At 41.5% G+C, this 15,443-nt stretch overlaps 1 protein-coding gene across 1 annotated transcript in view; it reads right to left on the bottom strand.

The window, feature by feature from the left end:
• The window catches only part of kcnq3 (potassium voltage-gated channel, KQT-like subfamily, member 3), an 83,436-nt gene extending 71,770 nt beyond the window's left edge, over positions 1-11,666 (bottom strand). Inside the window, exon 1 of the mRNA XM_061255137.1 lies at positions 11,365-11,666. Within this exon, the coding sequence (XP_061111121.1) occupies positions 11,365-11,666 (302 nt within the window). The remainder of the gene's footprint in view (positions 1-11,364) is intronic.
• Between the last annotated feature and the right edge of the window lie 3,777 nt (positions 11,667-15,443).

Raw genomic sequence — 15,443 nt, 5'->3', positions numbered from 1 at the left:
CCTGCTGGGGTGAGCTACGCTGCAGAGATGACATCAAGAAGACGTGGCACATCTGACTAGGCTACAGGCTGCCACTACCATTGATCGTTATGGCAACTCTTTGCTCCAACAGCAGGACACCACATCCAAAGATTTGCCTTTGCATGGAAGATGGTTGAAGCTCATCCCTTCCACAACAGGTCCTTCTGGCTCCATGGAAAATCCAGCAGGTGGCTGGATGGCAGAGCAGGCAGAATCTCTCATCAGAGATTCTTAGCAGGGGCAGCTAATGAGGGTTAAAGAAAAACTGCAGAGGGATCGCCTGACACTGAATGCAATTTCAACCGATAATGAGGCATTTCGCAGAGAGAGGCCTTCTCCTTGGCACCATGCCAGGACTGACCCGAGAGGCCGCAATTAGAATGCTCTCTAAGGCCAGGCTGGACCCCACTGCATTTTGCCGGAGAGATGCTCTGAATGCAAAAAAGCCCTGAGCCACACCACACGATCCAACACCAATCATGGGACGGAAAGAGCTTCAGGCTCAGACATTTGAAATTCATGGATAGATGAAAGTGTACTAGACTGATTTCCTGCTCGATGAGGACAGCACAAAGCTTTGAAAGGTACCGGTTACAGGAACACAGACTTACATTCACAGGGGCATTTAGGGTACAAAATTACTTTGCAAAAGAGTTTTCCATTTTACTTTATTATGTCACTTTTTTCTAATTCTTGACAGCAATAGCAGTTTGAACACAGACCTTTAGCTTTTAATGGTTTAAGTAAATCTATAACTTCTGCATCCCTGTTTCTGGAAAGCCAAGATTAATTTTCCAACAATTTAACAAGCGATGTGAAATTAATTGACTCTCTACTGTGTGCAATCAGAGGGGTTCTCATTATTACCGTAGCAGCAGTCCAAACAGGTCAAAACATAACTTAATTGCGTCATGGTCACCTTTCAGAAATGCAATACTTTATAACCTGGAGCACAGTAAATCCCTGACCCTGCATTTTAGCACTTGTTTTCAGGCTCGATTCCATCTGATATTGCCTGATGACAAATTGCAATTGCATCCTGGCTTCTGAGGGACTGCTGGAAATCCTTTCATTTTCAGGATCCAATGTCAATTGTACCCGGGGCAGTAAGGTTATGAAAAGACCAAGAAGCAATTGAGCCAAAAGACTTATATAACCCCTTGACCTTTCTGTGAGTGAATTAGAGGTGAATCAGTACACCGATTAGACAATATACCATGTTATTACATTATAACATAGTAATACCACAAAGTATACTACAAAACCAATCATCACACACCCTACTGTGGGCTTCAGCCTGTTCAAAAATATGAAAAGGAACAATTGCAGAAAGACTTGATTTCCCCACACAATCAATAGTGGAATGGTAAGCTCTTGGAATGCGAATACAATAGATTTGCCCCTTGTGCACAAGTATAGTTGACAGTTTTCAGAGGATGCCTTTTTTGTGGCCTGTGATTAATTAAAACCCTCCGTATGGTTTTGTTTGACTGTCTGCGGTGTCTCTGGCTTAAAGAAGAAAGATTAGTTTGTGGTAGAAAAGAAGACCCCAGTCTGTAATGGAGGCAGTGGAGAAAGGAAGCCTAGCCCACCCCCTCATCAGCATCGCTCGTGTATGTGAAAACATCACAATATCGTACATCAGAGATTTTCCCTGATATGAACGTAAACTCGTCTTCGTGTTTGCAAATTCACATCTAATTGATGCTACAGCAGCACGTTGGCATGCCGCGCTGTGCCCACTTTTGTGAAACTTACCTGCTTACCACCTAATGCATTTTGCCTGACTCGTTTTATTTTTTTATTTTAGGCAATCCGCCCATCTCTTCCACTCTGTAGTTTTCTCTTGCAGAGGAGAGGGTTTTCCCTTACGAGGACATATCCCCTTTCCACAGCCTGTAAGTGCATCCTCCTCTGGGTGAGAACCCCCTACCCTGCCCCTCTCTCTGCTGTACCCCACGCTATCGATCTCCCCTCTGCTCTGAGGATGTGGGGGATGGGGGAAGAGAGAAAGAGAGAGATGGAGCGATAACACTAGGTCCACGGGGGATAGGAAATGTGTAAGACGATGAGAAATCTGAAGGGGTAGACTCCGGCTAGCGGACTCGACCATCTTCTTTGTTGGTGGATAGGTGGATTTTCTGTTCGCTGCTGGGTTTCGCCAAATACCGAATCCACCTCCAAAAATATCACAAACAATTGTTAGATGCTGCCACTTACTCAGGCACCCTGTGTAATGAAAGTACGGCTGTTCCAGCTCACCGCTAAGCCGTAAGTGGGGCTCCATATCTCAGGCTCCATACAGCCTGACTGGGCAGTGAAAGCCTGGGTTATTAGTCAGCCTGATCTCGTGGAGGATATGAAAGGAGACCACGTGGGCTCCGAGGACTCTGAATTCCCCTCAGATCAGAGCAGAGAAGCATGTGGATAGGGCACAATGAACCCTGCCCCCCACACCGTAATAGATCTCTGATCTCACAACAGCACCCTACCACATTCAACCGAGATAAATGCCCGCGTTAGGACAGGTTACGCCGCTTCGTGTGTTTTCTGTTACCACCACATAAAGCACTGATGAAGATGTGCGCTCAAGTGATAAAAGAACCCTGGTTATTTACCTCCGATCAAACAACCTGTTCATGGCAATGGTGCGTACATTTTTTTCCGCGTCGAAAGCAAAGAAATTAAACAGATTTAATAAGCGCTTTCCGTCAGCGGATGTAATGAAACAAAGGGAGGAAATTATCAAGAGATTGCCTTCCTCCATTATAAACACCGGAATGGCGCTTAAAGGCCACATGGACAGCCACACGGTAGGCCCGAGGCAGACAGTGTGCTGGTAATTGTCGGTCTGCCATTGCGGTTCTAAACAAATTGAAGCCGATTACGAAAAAGGAGCCTGGGAATTGTGGCAGAGCCTCAGGGATGGTGTGGCGCAGTCTGTGGTCCCGACCCAACTCTGCACAGAGAGAGAAATGCCAACTGCCAGGCGGTTTATGACCAATGCTTTTTAATTGATCTAAAACTCATAAGCCTTGATGTGCTTTGGTGAATCCCCATAAAGTACAACATTATGGTTTGACGTTAAGTTGCATAATCTCGTTTTCATATGGTAATGGCTCCCTAAGCCTGGCACTAAATCCTGACTGTACCCGTTGTGACAGTGACTGGCAGTCTCTCAGTCGCATAATAGTGCCATATAGTCACTCAAGATGGCAGTGATGCGGTCAGTGTCTGCGTCTTATCACACACCAGCAATCTCTTCTGCTCGATCAAGCTCATGTAGTCCAACTGGAGCATGCACACAGTGTGCTCATCTGAAAACTGTACAGCTCGGCTGGTGGACTGCTGAGTGAAAAACAGAAGCATCTGGTACTGGCACAATGTGCTTCAGATGAGAGCTAGTGCTCATCCGCACTCAGACAACAATGAGGTACACCTACAAACATAATCAGATATTCAAACCGGGTACCGGTTCAAACAACCTTAATACTTAGTCGCACAGTATGTACGACAGAAATTTAGCAAATTTCTGTTGAGCTTCTTCAGGAACGAGGTCCCCAATTGCGGACAAAGACACAGACAGTGTCCTGTTTCAGTACGACGGACAGTGGCACAAAGATGCCCCCCTCCAGTGCAAAGGCCTCTCTCTGCCCCTCGCTCCAGACTGATGGTCCTAGGTGGTTGGCAGTAACGTGTGCAGCACCATCTGCACTTGCAGCCTGTGTAATTAAACAACCCAATTACATAAGGCAAACACAGCAATTAACCTCGCAGGTACAAAGCCGACCCCCCTCCTAGCTGCCACCCATCCGCCCGCCATTATCTCACAGACTGCGTACCCTCGAGGGTTCTTTCTGTTACTGCCTGGTCCGCAGCACACACTCCGGCTTAATGAGATGGCATCGGGTGGTTTCGCGCTCCCTCGGTGAAATTTACCAAGGGTATCGGAGGCTGCTATGTCGCGTTGTGGCTGAGGGATCATTTTATGTACAGGAAGATATTTTCTGTGATTTCTGCCTGTTATAAAACTAAGTACTATAGAACATATTTACTGTCATTCTAGCTTACAGTTTTACAGAAAGGCTGTTTAAGAAAATGGGGAGTTGGTGGACAGGCCTGATTTCTAACATTTTTCAAAGTCTGGTGCGAAGTCCCTGCAGATGCCTGAGGCTTTCTATTGATTGAAGCACTGTAAACATGCTCATGCTCCCTCATGACTCCGTTTGATTGGGGCTCGCTAACTATTGTCGATCTCAAAGCACAGGCAGACAGATTTGCAATTAAATGGGCTGGATCAAACAAAAGCTTCCCTGCCTCATATCTGTAACTACCCCTGTACCGCACATGATAAAACGGAAGGGAATAAGGTGCTGCTTGTAGTGGAGCTTCAGCCTCATACGCATTCCTCCACCTCCCTGACCAAAGACCACCCTTTCTCTCCCAGGGCTATGAGCCTCAGGAAAGGCTTTTAACTAGTGATGGGGGATTGATCACATTACATTACATTATATTGAGGCATATAGCAGACACACGTGCGTACAAAAAGGTTTAGGCAACATAGAGTTGATGAGTCATTAGGGTCATGACCAACAGCAGGCGCTAATGCATTACTTAGAAGTAGTAAATGCATAAAAGTACATCATAAAGTTAAGTGCCATAGTAGGTATAGGTGAATGTAGTGCTTGGGGGAGAAAATGGGCTTGAGGATATAGCTTCACTACTCCACTTCAGAAGAAATCTAATGGGTGGAGCTCAGTGTAGCCCCACCCATTATGGGGTCATGAAATCTCATTCTCATTCTTTAACAGCTATACCTGACATCCACCACTGATGATGTTGTATCTACGGTATCTAATGGACCACAATATACGATTCTCACGATTATCTGTGTTAACGAGGTCCACAGGGGAAAAAGCAGTGTGGTGATGATATCATAAGAAGAGGTAATGAGACATACATTGACACTGACATTCCGTGTAAGGTGACATCCACGCTTGGAAGGACTTGGATGGCATGCGTCTCCTCAGACTGTTAAGCCTGCTGCTTCTGCCCCGGGGATCCTGGTAGGGGAGCTTGGGAATGATCAGCAGTTTTGGGAATGTGTCGTGATGCTGGTAATGCACTGGGAATCCAGGCCATCTTCTACAAGTACAAAATTCTGAGAATGCACGGCAAGGAAATCTGTGGCCGTGAATACGCCTCCCCCACGTTAACTTTCAGAAGGAGCAGCGTAATGAAATGACACTGCCACAGACACAAACAATAACACTTTGACACAATAACAAATGCCTTTCATAAATGTGTCTGAAGCAATTTAACTGGAGCTGGGTAGTCAGAGGCCACCTACTCACCAGCTGACCCCTACTCCCCTTTTAATGTTCCATTACTGATTCTCTGCCTTTTCTGACACTGCAAGAATCATCCTTCACTAGCTTCAAATTCGCAGACCAGCCAGTGAGCCGTTGTAGCCACTGGATTTGCTTATTTATTTAACAGCCTTCTGTTTCTATGAAATAGACATGCATACATTCTGTCTTTTTAATATTACTACACCCAATACTATAGTGGTACATGCTCACTTGCACCATGGAGGTATGTACTACCAAATACAGAAGTAGGTAATCTGCTACTAAACAGTTTTGAACATAGTAACCCCAGTAACATTTGCAGTCTGGGGTTTCACTCTGTAACAGATCTGTTGTACAAACCTGATCTGTTCTCAAACCTGTATCAGTTTACATACCTACAGTTTGTCCATTTGATGAGAACAAATAAACAGAAGGTATGAGAAAATCTGGCCAGTGTTGTATACTCCATCATCACATGTTCATGTTTAACCTAGTGAAAATTCTGCATCCTCTTTTGGTATGATCCTTGTACAGCGAATTATGATGTTATTATGCAAAAATCTAAAAAAAATAGACTCAACTCAACAATGATTGCATTGCTTTTCCCTATTTCAGTCAGAGTAAAGAAACATGAACGTTTAAGAGGCATTTTATTTCTTATGCAATGGTTTTGGGTTTCACAGTGCACCCACACACAGAACAACTAAATAAAAATGCACTATGAATCAACAAAAAATAAGCAGAAATAAGTACATTAAATTGGTAGACACCATGAGTGCTGCTTTTAGAAAATGGTATTATAATGTGTCCTGAATGGCCAGAAGTTCAGCCTACCTTTGTCCTCGCTGAAGGACAGCACAGCAGAGGAGAATGCTCTTTCAGTATGGAATAAGGTTGGTGTGAGGAAATGGATTCTGCTTGAGCTGAGAGGCCCATAAAGACTAATGAAGACTGTAATGCCCCCTACTATGTACACCTTACACGGTGCTGAGTGCTTATACAAAGGCTAATACAAAACCCCCATGAACCCCATGCTCACACTCACACACACACACACACTCACACTCACACTCACACTCACACTCACACTCACACTCACACTCACTCACACTCACACTCACACTCACACTCACACTCACACTCACACTCACACCCACACAGTCACACTCACACACACACACACACACACACACACTCACATACACACACACTCTCACATTCACTCACACACTCATACTCTCACTCTCACATACACTCACACACACACTCACACACTACCCTTCCATTCATTTCACCCTCATCTCCATTGCAAATTGCATGCGTCAGCAATCAGGATATGAATGCAATATGCATCTGAAACATAACATCTTAGGTAATGATTGATCTTTAATCATGGATCAATTTGTCCTAGGTGACACCAGTAAATGCTTCATAATCTTGTTTTATGATATAATGGGCCAGCATCACCGACACCGAATCGGCATTCAAAATTGAATTTAGTCTGGCATTGGGCTAAATCTGAATCTGTGAAACTAGCCCCATACATATTAGGCACTTTAATTTGTGATTGAATACTTTAATTTTCATGTAACCTTTATAAACACAGAGCGGTTTGACTGAGCACACATGCTCATTTACAGCAGCGCCCTGTTCATTTGGTTCCCGATGTACTGACTCATACACCGAGTGAAAAGCAAGCCTCGCTTCTTCAGGAAATCATCCACAAAGGATGAATTTATTTTTGTTTTAAGTTATCAGTGAAACTCCTTATGAAACTGTCAGTATGCTAATCTATACATCCATAAATATACATTAAGTGTTTCTGCCCAATTCTGTGTCTTTTAATGATAGGAGAGCCTCCATGGTAAAAGCAACATTTCAGACAGTTCTATATTTATCCGTTCACTTAGATAATCGACTTGAGAAGACTCATCAGAATGTATACTCACACAGCAAAATACTGTCATAATAGGCAGCACTCACTTTCTTCTGCTATCCAAAACTGTGAAACCCCATTTCTGCACTGATGAATATTGACATACAAAACTATTGCTCTAAACTGAGTACAATGACAATCATACAAATGCAAGACATTATGACTGGGGTTGCCTCTCACTAATATTTACAGCAAAGCGGCAGGAATTCTTGGATAGTTCTTTTTTTACACTCACAACTTTAAACTTTTTTTTTTAATTTTCGACATTTTTCCACACAAGATTACCCATTGCATTTGTTAGACTGTCCCATTGATGCAAAATCCATCCATTCAGGAGCATCTGGACTGGCAATGGTTTCAGCCCACACACACACCTCTGCAGTCCACCAGCTGAACTCTAGCTCCTCCCCTGGGCGTGCCAAGGTGCTTTACACATCACCTCACATAATCCAATCCAACAAGTGATTGGGTACATACTGCATTGTAGCTGCATACTACAATCCATGCACTGGATTTCTGATTCATGCAGGCAACACCACTGTCAAAGACATGGCTTGACACTCCAGTTTGATATGCCGGAAGAGTAATTGCATGCTGGTGAAATGGCATGCACAATCACAGCATGGTAAGTGAACATGATAGATTGAGCATTTGATTCAGGCACCCATGGTGCACGCATATTTAATTTAATTTCCAGTCCAGTGGAATATGCCCTTTTTTACAATGTATCTTATAATATGCAAAGTCAAAAATTGATTGCTCGTGAACTGAAGATGTTCGATCGTCCACTTGATTTTGAATTCAGACCTAATTTATACTCCTGGGATAGAAGACTTGGTGGCATCTCGGTTAGACAATATTTTCATTCCATCTCTGTTATTCAGTTTTTTGATTAATTGTCCCATTATATTAAAGATGCTCCATCTACACCAAATCTATATTTGCATCCGATCTTAGATTTTGATTGTATTCATGGGTACAAGCAAATATACACAACATTTTACATGGAACGGACTTGTACTGGAAATGAGCATTGAATAAAAAAACTCTAATGGAATTAATATTGCACCATGTACCAATGACAACTTACAACTGAAAGTCTTATTTCTGTCTCGATGCAAAGTGTCTTAAAATTCACACAAACCGTTAAAGCCAGAAAGCTTTCCATCAAAACATCATCCCAACGATTGCCAGAGGTTGTGAAAACCTGCCAGTGGATGAAAAACGTACCAATGGGGGAAGCACACAACAATCTATATCCTAACATCAATTTTCGCAGCAGGACCGTGACAAACGTCTTCTGGCCAGGGCGGGGAGGGAGTAACATGACCCTCGGCCAGCCCTCGAGCCACTGCTTCTGGGGTGTGAAGTCACAGACAGGAGCCCTGTGACATCAGGCTCAGGGCTGGAGCTGAGCGTGGCAGTGGGGCGCCAGCAAGAGTTACAGCTCCTCTGAAACCAGCGCTTTGGGAGCCAAAGTAAACAGGGACAGCCCCGCTGGGCATAGGACGATGAAGTCACAGGCTGAGATAAAAGGAGGCTTTTGTTACAAACAACCTTACTGTCTTGTATTACAAACAGGTATTTAGTGTTCAAATAAATGTGAGTAAATTCAGGATGCCAGTGGAAATGCGTGGCCCATCTCATCAGAAGCATGGGTAATACATAAACTAAATTAAATTCTGATGCTTACAAATGTTAATTTCAACTGTCACTGTCTGCCCCCTCCCTGCTAGCACAATCAGTGACTGCATTATCCCTGCTTGTGTGTATAAAGCAGTTTTTTTAATTATACTTTCTATATGCATGAGGATTACCAAACTACCATTGAGAAAGGGCCATTTCAAGATTCATTCAGCAGCTGTAAAATAATCTATATAGTATTTCATTCTGTGGATACATTAATAATCCAAAAGATAAGACCGTTAGTTTCCTACAGTATATTCATGATTGCTATTTGACAGCCCCTTTTAAACTCATTGTTTGCCAATAAAAACATAACACTCACAGTAATTTACACTTGCTAGTTTCATACACCTTTGCACAAAGGATAATTCACTACCTTATTTTTCATTATCATTAAAACTTTTGCTAACTAACTCACCCAGGCCAGTGCTGTTAATTCACATAGACTTCTCTGTGGTCCTCAGAGCCAATCTGACGTTCAAACATCTAGACACCTCACCAAACAACTTCACATGATCAAGCTAAGAAGCCAAAAAAGCCATCATTTATTTAATTGTTTTCTTAGATCAATTCACCTTCTAAATACATACTACATACTTTGTAGCATCCCTGTGTGAACACTTTTACAGAACATTAAACCTGGACGAACAGATACTGTTGTGTACAATCAAATACATATGAAAAATAAACAGTACAATGACACAAGTAACTATGAAGAATTCAAATATTTGAAACAATATGAACAGATTTATCTGAAAAAAATATTTTTTACGATTTATTTGTGTACCTTATGGTTTATGAATAAATAACGCGCATGAAGCCTACAGGAAATACTGTACACGTCTAACAGGCACCAAAATGTGCAATGGTGAGAGAAAGGTGTTCACAGCCTAAGTGGGCTTTTGGATGAAGAGGCAGATCATTTGCATTTGAAAGTGTTATTTGCACATCAGAATCCAATTTCCATCCCTATTTGGAACAACGAACCGCCCCACCTGCCAACACTGTATTTATCTGGACACTGAGAAGAGTTTGGATCGTTCTTAATCCAACACGAATCTGCTGAGGCAACGGATACTCTCGGCGAAGGCACTCTCCCTCGCTCAGTAACATGAGCCCAGAGACACAGAGCAGGAGGGATGAAGCAAGAGAGAGGGAGGCGGAGGGTTCGGTCTGTCTGCAATTCCAGTCCCCATGGTAGAACGCTGTGGGAATGGGGGCACATGCGAACAATCTTTAAATCGATACCTAGTTTCCAGCGGGGTTTCGAAAGTGCCACAGGTCTCCGTTTCTCCATCAATCGCATTCTCAAAGTGCTCTCTTGCTTATTTCTCTTGTCACTTGAAACATTATAAAAAAATATATAAGTAAGTAAACTAGTTGGAAACACTGGCAACTAAAGCAAGGATGTAATTTTTTTGTTTATTTCTTCCATGTACATTATCTAATGTGACAGTGGACATGTTTCTTCTTTTTCTTCTTGTGACATACAGTCACACCAAACCAATACTAAAACCAATAATAATTGGCATTTGCAACATAAATCCGAATTCATACACATACTACTTGGTGCTGAAAATCCAAAAAATGTGCGTTCCCCACAATTACATTTGTTTCTTTTTCTTTAACAGGTGAAGCACATAAAAGCTTAAATATTTTACCCGGTTAGAGGCTTTTGAGCTTACTGTAGGTGGGATAAGATTCACCATGACCATAACAAATCCTTGAGGATGAAGAAAAAGCTTGGTCATCTTCAGAGTGCGCATTGTGCCACTTAAACATGTCCCTGTACAGCAGGCTATATTTAAATACAATAAACCCACAGTCTAAGCCATTCTAAGATGCATCCACCTTTAAGTGATAATGCTACTAAGAAATATTTATTGGCGTGCATTACAAATCCAGGTGGGTGCTCTACAGTTGTAGCCTACACAAAGTAAACACGCAAACGACTTGTGTGGAAAATAAACAAGCAGAAAAGCGTTTAAAATTATGTAACTGAATGGAATCACAGTAACCTCGTTATCGTGGAAGGCAGGAATTTAGCTTTTGGATTCGGATTTAAGAGAACTGTTATGTGATCCTTTCATAAACATTATGATACCGTATTTTCCCAAATCGTCCGTTGTAGCTTGGGGATTTAATTAAAACTCACTTTCAATACAGGTTTGTAAATCCGTTCACTGTATTCATTGTAATGCGTCCATGTGTTTATTGAAGCTGTGTTGAATTGAATTACTTACTAATCAGAAATTACTATTGGGTATTTGAGTGTGAACCTAGTTAAAACAGCGTACACCTGTCCAGTGACTTAAGAAAGTTATAGTGCACATGGACTATTAATGAAAAGGTGGGATTGTGATTACTTACACAAATGCGTGGTAAAGCAGCGCCCATCCTCTTGGTCTTTCAAGCGCGTCGTAGATCAGATTCTGAATTCTTCGTCTCCTGATGTTATTCCGCTTTACTGGTCTAGTGTACCCCAGGGGAGTTTTGGCTAAAAGTCCGATACTCTGAGACCCTCTTTTGAAATCGTCTCTGCCAGGTCCCACGAGCAAAAAGGCTCCATCTTTATCTGCCACAGCCCCTTGGTCCAAGTCCCCGGGCAAGCCTGCCTTCTTCTCTCTCTGGTCTTCCGAACCGTTACCAACATTTCTGGACCTGATCCCCATTTTCTCTAGTGATCCTCAGCGCCGCGCTTGTATAAATCTGGAATGAGCCACATGCCATGATCTAGGCAATAGATCACAATGCCTTCAGCAATAGGTCATTTAAGGATCGGGTCTCACACGAAGGGAGGCGCTCCTCAGTCTGGCTGAATAGAAAACATAGCAAGATCTACAACAGAAACGAGAGCACCTTGCACACTTGGTCGCGCCTTCAAAATCGTATCACTCACACAATTTGCACACGTCTGCACTCGTTGACTCGTCAACTGGCTACATCGCCTTTTTTACAACGGTGTGCTAAAAACGCGTCAAGACACTAACATATCCAAATAAAATCAACCTGAACAGAGACGCACGCCCTCTGTTTAAACAACACAGGTGCTATGGCTATGTCGCGCAGCAATTTCATTGTCTGGTATTACATGTCCATTTACAATAAATGACAACAGTCGCGCCCGTTCATGACATTTCTTTGATGAAAATTGTCATAATAGCTACCTCTGAAAACAATATTCTCGAATGAATTGTTTGGGAAAAGAAAACACCTGAAGAGCTTTCTTAGATTTCACCGAAGTAAAAACGTGATATATGCCACTAGGCGACCCGAGAATAACCAGATGATTTGAAGAAACAAATAAATATCGCTCTTTTAAAGCATAGTTCCCGTAGCTAAGACTTCTTTGCAGCTACTGTCGAGACGCTTCTGGTAATACGAGCGCTGTGTGAGTAGGGTGGGGATGTGGCTAGCGTAAACCAGTCGATGGTGAAACTAGAGCTCACCATAGAGGCAGGCTTTTGCAAACACCGGCGGGAGAGATGCTGAAAGTGGACACGTGACGCATTGCTGACAAGGCATCTCCAGCTCAAAAGCATTTATAAGGACGCTCCAAGATATCCAATTCCACCCGGTGACTGAGCCACAACGCATTTTCTGCTAGCATGTGGATACGTAACGTCGATGTGTCTTTATATTTGGTTCATTTGAGATGAAATTGTTTTGTACTGTAATGTAATGTACAGTATAATGTATATTTTTTATTTTACCTAACATCTGGATAAAATAAGGATATACACCTCTGTATATGAATGTGTTTATTGCGTGTAATTATCAATTGTGTGTGCGGGATTAGGATCGCTGTCGATTTACAGTACACATTTGAAAGAATAGGTTCTTTGTCATCTGTTGCTCAGTTTCTACTGTGGCAGCCAGGTTTGATGTATTGAGTGAGTAGCTGTGCAAAGCAATGGCCAAATTAAATTTTGCACAATGATGAAATCACAATGTACATTACAATGTAGCTATCTAAAATTTTGCATTAATCATTTGAGGAAACGTTTTTTTTTTTGTAGTCTGAAATTACAAAACTCAGCTACAGCAAGCATATTACATTATTCATTTTGCGATCTAACAGCAATATTTGTGTTCCATCTGTTGTGTATGTGTGAAATGTAGTTTATTCTGTGTTCAGTGGAATTTAGTGACAAAGGTGGCAATGTGTCAAATGATTGTATCATTTTGGGTGAGGTAACTTCAAATTTATATGGGCAGTACTTTATCTTTGTGCATTAGCTTTCAAACACAAATGCATTGTACTGAATTTGTTATATATAAGTGGGTGGAACACTTTTCTTTAGTGTCTGGAGATGGAATTGTGTCCGATAGCACTGTCAGAAAAACAATGTTCCCATAAAAATGAGGTCTTCATGCTTCCCATTGCCATGAATGAGGTGTATTCCCTAACTGGAATAGTCTAAGCCATTGCCCCTCTTAAAAGACAGATAACATCCCAAATTTGCTGGAATGATTTGCGTATTGTGAGAAAAAATGGTAAAGGATCTCCACCGATCACAGTCCATGTGGCACAGGGATTTGACAGATGGAAGACCATAGCTATAGTAAAAAAGAAATGTAATCCTTCTGAGAAGTAAGCAAGACAAAGATGTCCACTTTTCCAATACAAAGCATACAGATGTTGTGTGATAAATCAGCAGCAGACAGACTGCATGTGTGTGACATGGCAGTGCCTTCATTGCACCTTTTTCAAGTTTGAATCCCCAGTAGGATTTCCATTGCTTGCATTATAATCGCATAAATATTAATGCTTGCTATGTACAGCAGAAGCATTTCCTTGAAAGCACTGTTGTAATGGCTTGGTTATCATAACCACAAAAAAGTGCAGATGAGGGGTGCCTTTTATAAAACGATGTGGGTAATTCCTATATTTGTGAGGAGTTATAATAATTTGCACCAAACAGAGTTCACTGTCTTCCACTGTCGGCTGTTAGTGATTCACTGTACTGTATCCCTCTGGAATTCTGAGAGGGTGCTCATATGGAATGAATGCCAAAATCCAAGTTTTTAAATTTATACCTTCAATACCCATGAGACAAGCTGGTGCATGATGGGAGAACTTGTCACACAAGCATGAATTCTAATTCACTGCTTTTCTGCGCCACACCAAGGTTTATTTAAAGGAGTTCAAATTCCAAGAGTCTGCCAGCGTGGTCTAATTTTATACACATGGGCTCGAGGTCCTCTGAACAAGATTTACTAAAAATAAGATTGATTGGTGTAACAACAGATCAATTTTACCTGGCTCTTTGCCTTTTATGCTATTTATATTTGTTTGTTGGCAGTTGGTGGAGTTGATTAATTAATGGGAGGTTATTTGGTTTGAAACTGCTTGCCATGTCAGTGGTGAATATGGCCAGCAGTCTCTAAAGCACCATAATAAAAAACTTATTTCTCAGCCTCATAATGGCTTGAACAGAATGAGATTTGTACCCTCATGTTACATTAATTGTACTTTTCTACTGTATCTTGTGTAATATACTGCCAGAAAAAAGGTCTGAGCCATCATGACTGTGTGAAATTATCCAGCATCAATGCTAGCCTTGTTGTGGGGTACAGAGGATTGTTCATTTTGGTCTTCCTCATACAATTAATTAATACAGATCCCTTATCGCTTACAAGCAGAAAGCAGTGCCATTTCCACAGTGGTCTAAATCCCAGATAATTATAAGTTAAGTGCCTAAGATCACTGAGGTTCTGAAATTAGATGATTTCTAGATGAGTCCAAGTCCAAAAAAGCACACTGCACAACACTGACACTGAGATATAAACAATAGTTTATCTCATAGTATCTTGTGAGCTCAAAATTGGTGGGGCACAAACTTTCCATTCAACTTATCATTGATCTCAACTTTTTCATTGATTTTCAAGCGTGCCAACAATCTGACTAATAAATCGAAAATTAACACGCAGCTTCTTCACATTGTGCATTTATTTTTACTTGTATGATGAAGTTTTATCAACATTATTTGCGGACACATGTAGACAAGAGTAGAAAAGATCTGCAATGATAATATTGTAAACAATGTTGAAGCATGGTTTTGTTATTGTTGGTTATTCTGAAAACTAACACGATACAATAAGAGTGGTTTATCTATTTTGATACTCGGTGATTAAACTGGATTTTTAACAGATACATAAAATGCATGATTTAATAGGAAGAAGCCATGTGTTACTTGTGAATTGATTAGTCCTATCATTGGCACACTTGTTAATCAAGAGAAATGAATGAAAACAGATTGAGATCAATGATTAGTTTAAAGGATAGTTTTGTGCCCCACCAATTTTGAGCTCACAAGACGCCACTGGATATACACTAATAAATTGTGTGTGTGTTTGTGTAAAAGCCGTAGCTGTAATAGTAGTGGGGATGAATCTACTAATACTGCAATGGATATTCTGAAACTATTCCTTCAATCATTAATAAT

Source organism: Conger conger, chromosome 9 (genome assembly GCF_963514075.1).
Source record: "Conger conger chromosome 9, fConCon1.1, whole genome shotgun sequence".
Taxonomy (NCBI): Eukaryota; Metazoa; Chordata; class Actinopteri; order Anguilliformes; family Congridae; genus Conger; species Conger conger.
The sequence above is the reverse complement of the archived record's forward strand: the minus strand, read 5'-3'. Positions and strand labels throughout refer to the sequence as shown.